The sequence below is a fragment of the Drosophila simulans genome, chromosome 3R (genome assembly GCF_016746395.2).
Source record: "Drosophila simulans strain w501 chromosome 3R, Prin_Dsim_3.1, whole genome shotgun sequence".
In the NCBI taxonomy this organism is placed as follows: domain Eukaryota; kingdom Metazoa; phylum Arthropoda; class Insecta; order Diptera; family Drosophilidae; genus Drosophila; species Drosophila simulans.
The window spans coordinates 26,884,375-26,901,698 of NC_052523.2; the positions used below are offsets into that span (position 1 = coordinate 26,884,375).

Below are 17,324 nucleotides of genomic sequence, written 5' to 3' on the forward strand. Positions count from 1 at the left end.
AACATCAGTGTGACCATGTCTGTAATAGATTAATCGAACGTTCAAAGCATTCGCTGTATATCGAATATATCCAGTGAACACAGTCTCCACTAGATGGCGCCAGTTGCCCCTGTTAATGTTTCTGTGATGTTAACATAAACTGAAATTTTCGATTACACTTAGAGAATTAATAGTTCAATAGTTATATTTTGTATAATAAGAGATTTATAATTTTTCCCACCTTCCCAGAACACAAATCAGACGCCTCTTTGCATACGTTTTCTTTTCCATTTATTAATTTGCTTTAGTAAACTAATTGGCCAAGGCACACAGAGTTTGTTTGTATTTCCTTCAATTAGCTCGATCTCACATTTAAAATAGGCTCCACCCACGAATATTCGATGGATTATGTATAATTCACAATAAAAACACACGCACATACAAACTGAAGCTAATTAAAGAGAAAAACAAATCGTTTCCCGTTAGGCATTTTCCAACGAACCTACGACAAACAAAAAAACCGATGTACTGTACTCTCGCTTAGTGTTAGGAATTAAACTAGATTACGGTTAGCGGTCTATAAACTAAAAAACATCTTAGGGCGCTACACAACTCTAGCATAGATTACAATTAACGTGTTCTTTACAATATTACATTAAGAAGATTACAATTTCCTCACATCTCCTCGTGCTGTTTCTGTTTTTTTCCGTTTGCTATCAGAGAATAAGTGTTGAACAATTTCATTTGGCATTCAACAAGTTGGTCTAACTTTGCTAGCTTTTCACATAGGCTACGTCTAAGTTTGTTCTTTTGGGGAGGACACAGTTGAAGAGCAGTGGTAGACGAATTGGAGGGCAGGACACCGATTACACAGGGGTCCTGTTCTCCCAGATTAGATTTAGATTAGGCTTATAAGACCCGCTTATATCGCTGCCGTGCGACGTCTGGTCTCCGTTCGTTCTCCATCGCACACCTCGCAATCTCAATGCTGAATGGGAAGTCGTGGGATGGCCGGATCCAACCAGCCTGCTGAGTTCGAATCCGGCCACCGATCGGAGGTGGAGAAGGGAGAGGAGTGGAGTGGTTGGGTTGGGTAAATTCGCGATCTCGTCTCGTCTCGTTAGTTTAAGGCGTTTTGTTTTGCGTTGCTTTGAGCACCAGAAAGGTTCGGTTTCCAGTTGGTCCCTTTGAATTCTAACAATTTAAATATATATGTTGTGGAGTAGCAGAAGGATATACTATGTTCGGTTAAAGGTCGAAGGTCCTGACTCGCTCCTCTCGTTTCATCTCTACTCGGCTCCGTTTTATATTTATTCAGTTCATGCCCTAGGGCATATGTATATATATATATGTATATTATTTGTATGCATATACGTAGCTCCCGCCTCTACTGTCTCCTATAATTTATATTATGTATATAGTTTCATTCTATAGCCACGCTTTCTTTACAATGCAAGCCCACTCGATGGTTTCTGTCCCCTTTTTGTGACTATTTGACTAACAATGATTCGGGGGTGGGGTGGGGTGGTGTGGGGTGTTGGGCACATGGAGAGCATCCATTTCAGACGTAAACCGGCGCCTGATCATCCGTCATATCCGGCGGCTGCTTGTCGTCGAAGAAGCGACGGAAGGTAAATTCGAAAAAGCCGTGGAAGGTGCGGTCGTTCTGGTCGACATCGTCGCCGCTGCTCATGGTGGAGTCATTCGAGCGCAGCTTCTCCGGATCCACGGGATCAAAGTTGGATGTGTCCGTGGGGTGCTTGATTTCCGGTATGTAGGGCGCCTTCTGCTTCCGCATGTCGGCAAAGTCGATGCCCTTGAAGAAGTCGTGGCCCTTGACCTCGTCCACGCTCTTGCCCAGCCGCTTGTCAGCCGACGCGCAGAGCCTCCTTATCAAGTCCGTGGCCTCGCGGGATAACTCGGCCTGCGGCGGAATATGCAGCGTTTTCTCCCAGTTGATGACCTGTAATGACGCAAGTCATGGTTATGCACTTGGCTTTGAAAGGAATCCGAAGAGCGAACCTTTTGTTGCGTTTCCAGCGGACTGTTGGCCAGGAAGGGCGGCTGACCCACCAGCATCTCGTAGAGGATGACGCCCACGCTCCAGTAGTCGCACAGCTGCGTGTACCCACTCCTCTCCAGCACCTCGGGAGCTATGTAGTTCGGGGTGCCCACCAGCGAGTGGGCCAGGACTCTTTGGTGATCGCGCATCCGTCGCCTGCGAGTTCGGCATACTTTTATTAACGGCCGATCCTATTAATTAAGTGTACGAAACTCACCTCTCCAGCACGGTGGGCTTTGGTCCGTTCTCGGAGTATTCCTCCCAGGGCTCCATCGAGTCCTGGCGCGAGTGATTGCCTATCAAAGTAGGAATGGTATTATTACATGTTAAACACTTCGCTAGTTGATTCCATCTCACCGTTCTCCTGGTAGTACTTCGAGTTGTGCGTCCATCGGAATCCCGTGCACAGGCCAAAGTCGGTGAGCTTTATGTGTCCATCCCTATCGATGAGTATGTTGTCAGGCTTGATGTCTCTGTGGGTGAATCCGTAACAATATGTGAATGTGACTGCGATAACTGAAGCAACTGATAACCGCTCCATTACCTGTGAATGAAGCCCATTTTGTGGACACTGTCCACGGCGCAGGTGACCTCGGCGATGTAGAATCTGGCCAGTTCCTCCTCGAAAATGCCCAGTTTGATGAGCAGCGACATCAGATCACCACCTGCGGATAATCGACAATGGCATTTGCACTCCGATTCACTCCGATGGACTGCTTAAGTTTCCACTCACCTGGTATGTAGTCCATCACAAAGTACAGATTATCCTTGTCCTGGAAGCTGTAGTACAACTTCACCACCCAGTTGTTGTCGGCTTCCGCGAGGATATCCCTCTCGGCCTTCACGTGGGCCACCTGATTCCGCTTGAGAACGTCCGCTTTCCGCAGGGTTTTCATCGCATACAAATGGTTGGAGGTGTCGATCTTGCTCACCAGCGTAACCTCGCCAAAGGCACCCACTCCAATGGGCTTCAGTTTGACGAACATGCTCTTGTCCATCTTGGCGCGCTTCAATCGAATGTAGTTGCTCTCCTTTTGGTTCAGCATTTTCCTCATCTCGATTTGGGTCTGATCGGGCAGTCCCACTTTGTGCATCTCCTTCTCCAGCTGATTCTTGCGGTACGTGCGCTGGCGGTACGACTTGATCACGTTCTCTATGTGCTGCTCCATGAAAAACTTGAAGGCTTGCGGCGAGTACTGCCTGATGCGGAACTCCTTGCGCTCCTCCTCCTTCTCCTTGGAGATCTTCTTGCGCTCCGGGATGGGCGAGGCGTGCTTGATCTTCTTGCAGGTGGTCGACGAGGAGGCGGTGGTGCCGGTGGATCCGTTGCTGCCCCCCGAGCTGTTCGCGCCCGTGTTGGAGGAGTTGTTATTGTATTTGGCAGGCGGAATGGGCGGGGTCGTCGCCAGGTTGCTGTTGCTTATCTGTATGTTGTTGTTGTTGCAGCTCGGTGGTTTGATCTCGCTGTTGTTGTTGCTCTGATAGGGCGGCGGCGGAGGCAGCTGCCGGCCGGGATTTCCGTTGGCCAGCTTCTGCTGATCCCGTTCCCGCTCCCGTTGATCCCGCTCCCTCTGTGCCTGTGCCTGGAGCACCCTCAAGGCCTGCAGTTGCTGCTGCTGCTGCTGGTGTTGCTGCTGCTGCTGCTGTTGCACCTGCTGCTGCTGGACCTGCTGTTGCTGCTGCTGCTGCTGCACCACCGTGGCCGCCTTGGCCTGCATGCTCTTGGCATAGGACGGTGGCTCCAGGCAGTTGGGTTTGCTGTTCAAACCCACCAACGGCGGTGTTGTGGGCGTTGGTGGTTTGGATTGCTGGTGCTGATGCTGCTGCTGGTGGGCCGCCGCTGCTGCCTGTTGCTGCTGCTGCACCACTGCCGCGGACTTCTGAGGGTAAGAGGGTGGAGCGGCCAGCACGTGGACTGGTGAATTGCTGGCCGAGGCACTCGATGGCGATTGGGGCGCCACTGCCGTTTGCAGCACGGGCTTCTGGACCTGCGTGCTCTTCACACTCTGCATGATGATCGGCTGCTGACTCCTGGCCTGGTAGACTCGTGGTTGTGGCTTCGCCAGCGGCGCCGGCGGCAGGGACACGGTGATGGGACTCGGCGAGCCCGCCGAGGTGGCCGAGTATATCCCACTGCTCGGGGATTTCCTGTAGTCCGACTGTTGGGATTGCGTGGGCGACTGCCGCGACTGCATTGAGGCCGTGTAACTGGGTGGTGGCGGCGGTGGCGCTGCTCCTCCGGCTCCGGCTTGGATTAGGTATGGCGGCGGTGGCTCCACCACTGCTCCACTGCCTCCGCCGGGGTACAGGTTCAGCGACTTCAGTTGCTGCGTCAACTGCTGTTGCGGGTTCTTTAGCCCGTTCTGGGTTATTACAGGTGAGTTGCCCCGCTGAGTGGGTGGCGCTATCGCCGGCGGGCGGTTGTTCAGGGCCGGCGATCGCCGCTTCACATACGCCTGGCTGGTGGGCGGCACTGGCGGTGGGGGCGTGGCCGCGCTGGAGGCGGTGGGATTGCGTGGCGGCGGCGCCGGTGGAGCCACCTCACTGAAACCGCTTGGCGACGGAGAAAATCCACCATTTCCGCCCGGATTCCCCACCGTCCTCGCGCTCGGCTGGTGGGTGTGGTGCGAATGGGGGCTGTCCGATCGGGAGCTGCCGGCTCCGGAGTCCAGAGCCGGACTGCAGCGCAGGTAGTGACTGCTCGCAGTGTCCCGCTCGATGCTCGGCTTCCGGATCAGCTTGTTTGGCATCAGGGACGTAATCATCTTTGGCACACGTCCGTTCGCCACGCCCACAACTCCAACGCCCACACCGGATACGGATATGGAGCCGGCTCCAGGCTGACCTACAATGGCGGGCGGCGGCGGGATGACCACGTCCGGCGCAGGAGAGGCGGAGGGTGGCGGCTCCATCGGCTGCTTGGCGTGGTGATAGTCCGGAGTAAGTGCATCGTTGCGTCCGTTGGTCGCCGTGTATCGCAGAGGTGTGTAATTCTGGAAGAGATGGGTGCATATGATTAGTTAAATCATGGCAATTGCAGATCATATTTGCATGCCACTTCATAAGTCCCCTTTTTAAATCCTTTCCACTACGCCCCTGTGCGATCGACATTCCTGCACTGAAAGAAATACCCCACATTCTTTTGAAGTAGAGCGCTTCTATCAAAAACCAAACAAAAGGCGTGCATGCTGAAAACAAAAACAAAGAGCAACAAAAGCGAATCGAAGGCTAAAACAAAAGACCCAAGAAACGAGGCGACCAAAGCAACGAAATAAAATTCTTGCCGTCGTCGTGAAATTCCTAAAAGTCAGGCGCAGGCCATGTGAGCGAGCGAGACGGAGCGAACGGATGGGCGAGGGAGAATGGGGAGCAGGAAGAAGAGAGGGAGAGAGAAGGGGAAGAAGAGCCGGCTGCCAGATGCGCTCCAAAACACAAGAACAAATACACTTGCAGCGAAGGTTGCCCTTGCCTCCATCTCGCTTCCACTCGCTTGTTGGTCCTGCACTGCTCCTTGTGCCTCTCTTTCGCTCCTCGGCAGCTACCCGTTTTACGCGTTCTTTTGATACCTCTCCTCCTTCGTCGGCCCACCCTTTCCCCCCGCCGATCATCTCTTGCCCTTTTGTGACTGATCCTCGATTTTATGACTTTGGATGCCCCCCTCTCTTTCTTCCTTCTAGAGATGGCACCGTGATGGGAATTCGCATGCGATACTTTGATTGTTGGAATTCTTGAGGATTTCGTTAAATTTCAATTTAATTTATGCGTGATAAGTTAAAAAAGCACTAAATAACTCAACAATCTGTAAGTCATTTAACTGGTACTTTAATGCAATTAAAATTATTTATTATATTCACGCTTAAAAAGGTAACAAATCGTTTAAAGTGAATGAATGTAGACCGGTTTGGTCAAGGTATTACGTATTTTACTTAATAAATTAACCTTTCAGTATAATGTTTAAATTAATAATTGAGGATTATACGTATTAAAACACGATTTTTGGTGGAAGTTATGCATAAATTGATCAAAGCCGCTGTGGGTAATAATCTTTGAACTTTGAATGATGTCAAAGTGGCCTCTTTCTTTGGGGAATGATTCTGGGGAATTTCACCCACTCTACATGTCGCGATTTTAATGGGCATCAAATTAAATCCAAGGACGCGAGCCAAGCGAAACCCGACAAAGACCCCCAGCAGACTGTGCGTCGCTCTTTGAGGGGGTCTCTTAGCCCCCGCACCCCCCTTTTTTTCCTAGCAGTCTTACATGAAAGCCAATTTACGGCAAATTAGCGAAAGCCAATGGGCTCACTAAATCAGCAAGTGCAACAAGAAGACCGCGAAGAAAGTGTCGCCCACGCAAATTGGCATTGCTACATTTGCCACATTTTCAAATAAAATAAATTGGATTTACGGCGGACTTTAGGGCGACGGCAACGCGAACCGTAGAATTGCCGAAACACTTTCGCTAATCCACTTAAGCTCCTCCGCTCTGCGGTCTCCAATGCACTCTGCACAGCGATTAGACTGTGGCAAGGTCAAAGGCATTTGGGATTACTGAAGAATATACATTATATATACATATACAACAAACAGAATGTGAGTAGTGATGTATGCTAATATCTTTCCAATATAAGTTACCATTAGGTTACGGAACCAGGAATGCAGGTCGGGGTCACCTTTCTGCACGGATCAATGGAGATGATCACCAAGTATGCAGCCTTGAACATGGCATACTATGTAACTGAGATTCCCTTGGCATTTGGCGAAAGTCGCAATGGGGCATAACCAACTGAATATATCAAAATTCGAAATTCTTGGCAGCTCTGTAATAGTTGTGTAAAATGTGGGTACAGGGAAGACCAGCTACGAGAGTCGCCTTAGTTTACAAGTCAAGAAACTAAAGACTCTTGCTACCCTGGGTTGTTTTAGGGAGGAGATCGTTCCGTAGAATCACTATATGGATATGGCCAAACATTCTTTTGTTTGTGTTTGTACTTGGGGGCTGTGCGTGTGTCTGTTGTCTTTTGTTATTATTAGAGGCAACACACATTCTTTTTCGGCGATCGCAGCTTCTGATATATGTGGGATATGGCTGTACTGTGTGCGATATATATTTAGGTGAAAATTCCTGAGAAAAATCGCTGAGGCACGGAGCAGAGCGCGAGAATAAAGAAAATCGAGCGAAAGCGACCCACCGACAGGTTCAACAAATTTTTCGCACGAAAATCGCGCAAATTAGTTGAAAATTGCACCCCAAGGAATTCCATTTCGCTCGAAATGAAATGTGTCCCCCATAAAATGTTCACAGACAGCGAAACAGTGCCAACGAAAAGTGTTCCGATACCCTGGGATACTGAAAGGTACTATTTCCAATCTATGAGTGCACTATTATGTACTATTATGTACCCATTATTTTGATGGGCAGATGGGTAGACCTACTTTTGGCACCCACTGTGCCCACACTTATTATAAATATCTGGGTTCGCACCAAATCTAAATGGGGATTACATGTGTAGCACCAAATATGCGACAGATCTTGAGGATGGGATATACCCGATCGGATTGGTAAGAGTTTGGACCTCCGCTTCCAGCAGTCGACTGATTCGTTTTGTTTACTAATTTATTTATGGATTATTTTAATTTTTATTGTAATGGCATTTGGCTCACTGCTGAATGCGTTGGCGTCGCGTCTACTCGGCGGCTTGTTTATTCGCTTTGCGTTCGGTTTTTTATTTATTATCGGCGTTTGTTATTTTAATTAATTTCTCTGCATACTTGCGGCCCAACCATTTTCGATATGGATATTTATAGCAGAAGCTGAATGAGTTTCAAGGCGTTGTTCGCTGGTAGCTAACCGGCTAAAACGCCGCCAAAAAGAGACGTCTTACACCGAAGAGTGGACTATAAGATACCCATTACGATAATAGTTACAGTGGCATTAAAAGCAAAGACTGAGTCAAAGTAGTTCGATAGAAATAAAAAGTTAATAAAATATATAAGTATGTGTGTGACTACGTTTTAAGGGGTATCAAATAGTTCATCAGCCTGTCCGATTGGCAATCGTTTGTGTGGGCGCGAGCAAGCGCGCTGAAAGTGTTGATCGGGTCGTGCATAAATTTCATGTTTATTTATCGTCTATCGTTTATCGCCCCGACATGGACTGCCCACATATGGAGGAAAACCCGCTCGGATAGAGTATGCCGAACATATGAGCCATATATGAGCAGATTATGGGTTTCTGGTATTTAGCGCTCAGCATGACCAATTAGCCGGGCCATTGTGCTTGGCCGTTCGGGGCGGCGTAGGCCGAAAAGCCGGGCGAAAGTTGGCCAAAACCGAAGCCCCCGAACCCAGGAGCCACCGCCGTCCAAAGAGCAATGCCAATGGCACCGCAATTGCAGCACTAAATTGGCCTGTCCGAACTGGCCGCAGTCATAACAATTAGCCAGCTCCTCGCAGGCATATATTTTATGGCCAAAACCTGAGCACGCCCATCGCCTGGATTAAGAGAAAACTCCGCCTCCCTGCTTCCTCGGAGCCTCTGGAATTTCGCTCGCTGGCCTTATCCTCGAGAGCGAATCCAAAGAGCCGGGAACATAATTTACAGGCGCAGCAAACAGTAGCTGGCAAGTGGAGGTCGTAAAACTTTAAATTGATGACCCGTCATATAATATTTAAGAATTTTTATGTCCTCAACCCGCGACTCCTTTCTGCGCAGCTCTGTGGCATTTCTTGAAGCCCGTTTCGGAACTTTGGTCATTGCAGCGATTGAAATCTTTAATAGTGGCTCAAAGGAAATGCTGACAGAGGAGCACTCATCGAAATGGGTTAGTCATCAAAACCGCCGGCTATGGGAGTCGTGAGTTATTGAAAACACACTCACTCTCTTAATAAACATCTAAATAACCATAAACAAGTCATTTCCTAGATAGTTACAGTCTCTTCAAAAGAGAGAATTATAATTAAGTTGGAAATCAGAAGGTATATGCACTCTATTGAGAACTCTCTAACTGAGAATCCTTCGGATCGAGGGGAGGATATCCAGTTAAGAGAGATTAGTGCTAATTGCAGACTTGGTGCTGAAACCATTAGTCATTCGGGCGCTGCTATGCAATCTTTTGGGGAATTTTGGGCATTCATTGAAATCAATAGCAATCCACTCATCAATTGGCTTGGAATATATGCACATATATACACATATTCCGATCGGATCGTTTGAGTTCACAGTGTGACGTCAATGCCAAGAATCCAGGGCGATCGCGTGCACGCACACTTCGGAGCTCTGAAGATCGTCTCGTGTGTGTGCTCTCGATTCCGCTCTTTCTACACGGAAAGAAAATTCATTTAACAATGGTAGAATTCAATATTAACTTCAAAATCCTATATTCCATTCTAGAACCAAATTATATAAGTGATTATTTTCTCCCACCCCCATGTTAGCAAGCTGCTTTTCTTCCCGTGTAGCTTGTCTCTTGTCCCTCTGCCGCTGGTCACTTGTCTGCCCGCCCGTCGCCACCCATCCACCCACTCAGAAGGCAGAAGGTCAATTGCACTTCGCCTGCCAGTTCATTAATTTGGCTTATACTCATGTGTATAGCTCGTCTAGCTATTTGCTTTTCAGCCAGGCTGATGGCCAACTCCCGTGGCTGAGTTTCCCACAGCTGAGCAACCCACCTCCCAGTCCGCCCACCTGATGACCTTGTGCAAACTCGCGCGCGCAGGTGAAAAGTCTGCGGCTCGTGCCAGTTTCTAAATATAAATCTTACGTTATTCTTGGCAGAAGAGAATTTCGATTGTAGGCTGGGGTTTGAGATTCTTTAGATCCCAGACACACTTAATTGATTTAACTATATAATAATTTAACTGTATAATAGCCATAAAATGAAGTATCCACACTTTTCCCGTCTGGCCACGAAAAACACCCACTCTTCTCGAAAGATATATGTATATTGTTCCTTTGTGGCTGGCATTTATCTGGTTGTTAGTTTTTAATAGTTGTCTTCTTTTCTGCCTTGTGTCGTCTTGGTTGTCGCATCATTTGTCGACCGACCATAAAAACCGTGATAAGCGTTTAATGGCATAACTTCCACGCGAGAGCCAAGCCGATCCTAAGTAGCATGGAGCCGGGCTAAGTCGAGATCTACCAAGATGAGCTCCGAGTGGCACGGAGCTAAACGGTTATTTAAATTCCTTAAGCCTGTTCTGCAGCTCGAATCGAGCATTCATTCGGGTGAGTCAGATGTGGAAATACTTTTGGAAAACGACTAAAAAGCAAGCTATACTATGCTTGTTTGAATTAAGTCTCAAGAACTTGTGAATAAACTGTTCGCATTTCTAGTTTTGGTTTGTTGTGTTAACTGAATGAAGATCTGTGTTTAATCCATTCATCACTTGATAAAATCTACGATCTGATTCGCAGAACAGACTAGCAAATGCATGCAAATTTATGCAACACTGGTTGTAGAATCCAGTGTAGTGAATCTCTGGCAGTTGCTGAAGAATTCGCGGTGATAAGAGATACTAATTATACTATGTTACACAATAGTATATATTTATATATTTACCTGATTATTCCTATGGTTATTTTGTACTTCGAATCGGGTTAGGTCCTGCTTGATGCTCTCGAGGGCTTCCGCCGTGTATTTATCATTGGGGCGACCGCCCCTTTTTTCGCCCGCTGGATGCATGATGCTGCTGCTTCGCCCTGTGGCATTTAGCACTCATATCACAGAAATGCTCCACACACTAACACTGGCACAGCACACACACACTCGCACACACACTGGGGCACATCGGCGGCCGGGAATTGGATTTGGCTCTGCCTCTCTACGATTATTATTATTTTTATTATTATTTAATTGGTTGTTTTGTATATGAAATACACGTAAATAGATGGATTACTCGTTTGTCTGGCGATGCCGAGCACCTTTTCGCCTTTGAATAGCTGTGGCGAGACTACAGCGAACTAAGGCGAGGGTTAGGATGCTTTATTATCGCGATCTTGATATTGTTGCTCTCAATAAAGATAAATGTGTTTGCACTGCTCTTTCTCGCGGTGTAGGCTTCTGCTTTGTTTGTCGTCGGATTATTTATCACTCGCGCCGGGAATTCTTCCACTCGCATTCGCATTCGCGTTCACATTCGCATTTGCATTATAACAGAAACCCCCCGCTCGCCTACCCAGCATTCATTTGGCATGTAAATACTGCTCCCCGCATTTCATTTGTACTTGTATTTGTTGTTTTCCGATTTTATTCCTCCGCTTTATCAGAGATTCTGCGCCCGCCGCAGACACAATTCAAATTCGAAAATAGTTGGCAGATCCGAATAAGAGTCGCAGGCGATGAATGAATTCCATTTGAATATCTGAATACCAAAATATTAGTTGATTTTAATTTGATTTGAGCCGATTCCCGGCCTCTCGGAATCTTAATTGATCCTACGCACGAATCGATGGCGGCCAACTTGGAGCTGAAAATAGACGGAAGACGGGCAGTCGGGTGAGAAAATTGATCAAACGAAAATTGTCACACGCTCTACGCTAAATACTAAATGCCAAAAGCCACACGATGCGAATCAGTCGCCTCCAAAGTGACCCATTCATTGGGAACCCACACACAGGGCTCTTCGCTTCACACAAACTGAACTTGAGAAAAAGATAGATATAATATTATAATATGATTCTATATATCTGTCCTTCTATATTATATAAGTAACTACTTCCCCAAGTCTTCCCAATATCATTATTTATATGGAATTCTGTGGTGTATCTTCCAGAAACCCCAGCTACTTCACCGGTAAGAGTCCAAATTGGCAGCACTAGCTTGCCCAGTTGATGGGTTTGTCGGCCCATTTGAGTGCCAGCAACGTGAGTCACCCACTATCGAGGGTCTTAAAGAGCTGCCGGAAAATCCCCACTCATTGTTCGTAATGACCATGGCGACTCGTGGAGGAAGTGCTTTCTTTTGCATGCCTTTTGCCAGTGATTTTGAGACCCTAACTGCCACCAAGTTGCAGCAGATCGGGGGCAAAATGCGAAAAGGTGGGGTGCACACATAAATTATGCTCTTATGTCATGTTTCGAATTCTGGGGAAATGTAAAAGAAACAAAAATCCCCCGGCAACGCAAAAACAAACCCAATTTTATGACGAACCATTAAGTTCACACTACATGCGTGTATCATATGTATGCATGTATGTGTGTAGATTTGGAGGTGTGTGTGTGTGGAGGGGGTGGAGCTCGAGGGGAGGGAGTGGCGTGCGCACCTGACTATGAAATAGCCATCGACAGATAGATGTGTAAACAAACACGGAATTTCGCCGAATTTGTGCCAAGTGCAAATGAGGAAGGAAACGCAGCGGCTGATCGAAGTGCCTGATACCCTGCAGCGGGGAATACAATCCAACTAGCCAGCTGTTGCCTATTCGATTGCATTCCGATGAATTTGAAGCCCAAGAAACAATCTTGTACTCACAGATGCCTGCTGCAAGTATCTCGAATATTTGCTGGCCTAGAAGCACTAGCACTGCCCCCACATTAATGGCTCCATAAAGTTAGTTGACATTCCTCGCGACGCACTCGTGTCCACAAATATGTGCACATATATCCGGAGATAATGAGCCATAGACATCTGCCGACATCCAAACACGAATGACTCGGTGCCTTGATCCGCAAACAGCGTTTTGATTGCCCTGTAAATTCAGTCGAACATAAAAAGCTGGGAGCCACGAAATGGCACGGCGAAACATGAGTTTTAATTATTCTGTTGACAAAAGTTGTTTTGTTGTTTCGCTTCTTAATTTTTCTTTACTTTAATTCCGCTCTATTAGCTCTTGCCAAGGAATGCGAATTTGGCCGGGGTTGAGCACACATGTACATATAGATGATAAGAAGTCGGTGGAGCATATGGATCCCGGGTGGGTAAACATCTCGGCCCCACGCGCCAAATCCGAGTGTCAACAGAGATCGGCCCTGGCTGACTATATAACTATGGTGGCTATATGTATGTATATATGTTTTGGTGCCAAGTTGGGAAACTTTCGCATTCCACGCATACCGCACAGTATTTTTGCGCAAATAGACGGCTCGTAGTATCCAATAACTAATTAACAATCCAAACATTCAATTCACTTGCAATCCACGCCCCTCTGACCCAACCCCCCTCCCCCTCACCGCATCGCACTGCTGAAATATTTTGATTTAGATGCGTTATTAAGCGGCTACGCCATGGGAATCTTTAATTGTTTAATTGCGTCCAAAGCTGTGCCTCCACATGAAAGGGCGAGTGCCGCTGCGTATCTAAAGCCATATCTAAATGGCTTTCATTTCCTATTTTCGCTTAGGCAGAATTTCGCATTTAGCATTAATTGAGACACTTGATGGCTCGTTAGTTTTACACATCTTCCAAATCTCTTGAACTCATATTTACCCCCTTTTTTCGAGCTGTGTAACGCTTTTCTGGAGCAATAGTCTCTAATCACTTTCGCAAGCTGGGACTGCATATTTGCGTTGTCCAGATTGCGTTTACTTTGACACCTGTAAGGTGTTTAATCACCTGAGAACTACACTGTGTACACAGATTTGCTGAAAGCTTCATGTATCTTTGGGATTAACTTAATTGCCATTTTGTAACCATATTTTGACTTGGGTTTACTTTTTCAGAAACTACAAAGTTTCACTTTGTTCTTTTTCTACGTGTTTTTCACTCTGGAAATAGACTGTTGTTTATACTAATTTATCAGAAATGTGATTTTGACCCATAATCTACCTTCAACTTTGATAACTTATCAACCGATAGATTACGAAAGCGTAGTAATGAACCGCAGATCCCGAAATCCCAAGGGAATTACGTGCCCCCAAAGGAGAGCGAGCGAGAGCGAGGGAGGGAGTGGAAGAGGGAGAGAGAATCACGCTGCAGGGGGCAAACACTAGAGTACCCCAACACACACACACACACACACACACACACACAGGCAGGCGAAGAAGTGTGCGACGCGTCAGGGCAGAAGATAAAAATAGTATTAGTTGCTGATTATTATTGCAAAAATGCGCATTCCACAGCGGCTGAGAAGAAGAAGAGCAAGGGGCGGAAAAGGGGAGGCAGCAGGCGGAAAAAAGGGGGCGGGTCGGCGGCTGCTGGGTCGCCTGTGCTCTTGCTCTCTTTCTCCCGCTCGCGCTCTCTCTCTGTTTTCGTTTCGTTTTCCCTTTTTTCATCCACTCTCTCACACAAACTCACGCACACTAGTGCAGATGTGTGTGTGGAGGGGGTCGGCGAAAAGGGGGGGGGGATCGAAGCAAGCAAGAAAAACGAGCTAAATTGCATTTTCGTCGTTCACATCGCTCGACTTGCATTGCAGCGAAGCAGGGGCGCAGAAGGGGTGCGGAAAATTCCAGGGGGTTGGGGATTTTCATTAGGATTAGCCCAAGATCAGCGAACACCCCCACAAAGAAACTGTTTATATGGGATATACGATCTTTGGGATAACTGCCTAATATTCATCAATGTGACTTAGGAACTAGGATGCTCAGTAAAAAATCTTTCATTCCAAAGAGTTTACATTACTTTCATTTAAAGATTGTGGAACCATATCCACATAGCACTATGCTACCCCACTTTCTGCGGGGTATCCCTTTGGTCGTCACTATCCCCGCGCCAAACTTCCTCTTCCTTTTCTTGTTTTATCGTTCATTTACTTTTAAAGGCGAGCAACAACAGCAAAAACAGCCCACTGTATTGGTATTTATTGCCCTGCTCTCTGCTCGTTGGCTATCTGCGCTTGTGTGTGTGTGTGTGTGCTCTGTGGAATGCACACGATCGACGCCAATGGAGCCTCACCTGTTCCAGCAGCAGCAGCAACAACAGCTACAACTACAACAAAGGCAGCAACAAACAACAACACACTCACATAATCCACTGCGAATTGCATGCTGGAATGTGAATGGAATCCCAGCGATTTTCCAGCGTCGCTGACGATGACGCCGCTGTTTGCTGGTTTTAAGCAAAAACAACAATCGCAACATCGCCAACAAGCACAAAAACAACAAAAGTAGCAGTAGTAGTAGTAGTAGTAGTAGTAACAGTAGTAGTCCGTCCCACTAGTGACTGCAACAACAAAGTTTTGCACATTTCGGAGGCGTTTTTTGGACTTTAGCTTCGATTTCAGTTGCAAGTTTTGTGGGCTTGTTTATATCATAGCTGTGTACACATAATATTTGGAATTCCGATTGAGAATCGATGGTTTACTTCCATTCTATACAAAATGGTGTATGTAGAACTAAAGTCTGCTTTTATCAAAAGTAAAAAAACTTTGAAAAAGCAAGTTTTAGAAGAGTATTCAAACTACAGATGGCTGTGTCACACACATTCTGCATCTCATTGCAATTAAGTTTATGAATTTTCGGCTGGCTGGCTCCACCAAGGAGGAGGTCTCGCTGTCCCGCCCCTTCGTTTCTTGCTTTGTGCTTCGTGTTTCGTGCTTTTGCTTTTTCGCGAGCACAAACGGGCCGCCTGAGAAATTATTGTCGCACTGACATTGAAGTGGCGGCGCTGCCTCTAATTACGAATTACAATGGGCCGCAGTTACTTGTGCCACATTTCGCATTTGCATCTCGCGTCTGAGCATTTACTGGCTGCTCCCGCGGATTTTCCCCATTCCGCCGACTGTGTGCTCTAGTCACATGCAAATCGGAGGCAGCTGCTGCCCACGGTTGCATCAACACCGCGCATACTGTCACAAAGTTGATCTCTGCTAGGACTACAGTGGCCTCTGCCTATGAAGAATATGCTCTTCCATTTCATAGCAGTATGTGGGATATGATTAAATAGATTAGTAACGCTATACAATGCTCTACAAAATCAAAATAGCTCCCTGTGATTATTGGATATTTGTGTATGACTCATACTGTTATATGAATACGAACATGAATTAATTATATAAATATGAAAATTCAATTTGTTTATAACTTAATTCAAAAGTTTCCTTCATAGTAAATATCACAATTCTACAATAATCCTCGCAGTTTCTCTTAGTAGATCTTCACTGTATGCAAATCTTGCTACGTTTTCGTCATGTTTTCCTTGTATTCCCGCAATTACTACTATTATTATTGTTATTGCTGTTACTCTAATTGTCGTACTCTCAGTTTTCGTTGTTTATTGTTTTCTTGTTGATTTCTCGAATTTGTAATTCTTTCGACACACGAATATCGCAGCCAATTAACCGTTGTTTCAGTTGGAAAATGGTAAGAGGAAACGGGAAAACCGAGAAAAGTGCGTGCATACATTGACCTTGCCTAATGTCGTTGGGAAAACGAATGCCATTCCAAATTAGGCTGGAATAAAGTTAAAAATTCTACGAGATTGATAGTTTTCCATGGACACCAGTACACTCCGCCAGAAAGAGAGGCAAGACAGAAGAATTTAATCCGATTTGTGTAGCAACCTCTCGCTCGCTCTCTTTGTCTCCTCCGTTCTCCCCCACACACACACACACTCGCACGCAGACGTACTGATTTATTCCACGAGAGAGCGAGAGCGAAATATGTAAATACAGCCTGTTGCATTTGTGTGTGTACTTCGCATTTCGTTTTCAGGCACTTTTCCGCACATTTTTGATTGCTTTTCGTGCGTTTTCCGTGCAGTTTTCCTCGCTTTTCCACACAGGCAATTGGAAATGCACACCAACACACACATGGGGCGCACACCAGCGCAGCCACACACGCACTGGCTCACACACACACACTCGCACACATTCAACAGATATTGCATTTTCTTTTTGGACTGGAAGATACGCAAATTCCAGCTGCAAACGTTGCATTTTCACCAGGCATTTTCCGCAATTACCTTTGCTCCTTCGCGTTTTCCACGTTTTCCACGCAATTTCCTCGCTTTTCGCCTCTTTGTTCTCGCCTTTTTCGCGTTTCCCACACACGGCACTTATTGCTTTTCCTCTTTTTCTCCGTTTTTCCTTGCCTTTTGACGACAATTCGCTGATATTTGCCGACGTATTTTCACTTTATTCACTCGCGATCGCAATCCATCACTTTTCGCGTGCATTCAAGCGCATTTTCCAGGCATTTTCGATGCGCGTTTGGCTTAAATTTAGTAAAATTAATTCGTGGTTTTGTTGCTGCCGTCGTGCTAGATATGTTCACATATCGATTGACCGATATCGATAGACGAGGTTCTAGGGAGGAGCAGCTGTACTTGGTCTGGCAACCACATCAGATATCGGTATGACTGTGGCATATAAACATCGATATTATATTGAAAACAAATATAAAAATA

The 17,324-nt window shown here is 46.4% G+C and overlaps 1 protein-coding gene across 1 annotated transcript; it reads right to left on the bottom strand.

Annotated features, from left to right (window-relative positions):
- Positions 1 to 253: 253 nt before the first annotated feature.
- Positions 254 to 17,247, bottom strand: LOC6730270 (serine/threonine-protein kinase Warts). The gene is made up of 8 exons (XM_039295197.2): positions 16,881 to 17,247; positions 10,602 to 11,508; positions 2,775 to 5,034; positions 2,586 to 2,706; positions 2,399 to 2,514; positions 2,259 to 2,337; positions 2,002 to 2,197; positions 254 to 1,942 (listed from the first exon to the last, which is right to left on the bottom strand). Exons 2-8 carry the CDS (start codon positions 10,722 to 10,724, stop codon positions 1,541 to 1,543), a joined length of 3,297 nt encoding a protein of 1,098 aa, XP_039151131.1. The 5' UTR covers positions 10,725 to 11,508; positions 16,881 to 17,247; the 3' UTR covers positions 254 to 1,540.
- Positions 17,248 to 17,324: the final 77 nt, after the last annotated feature.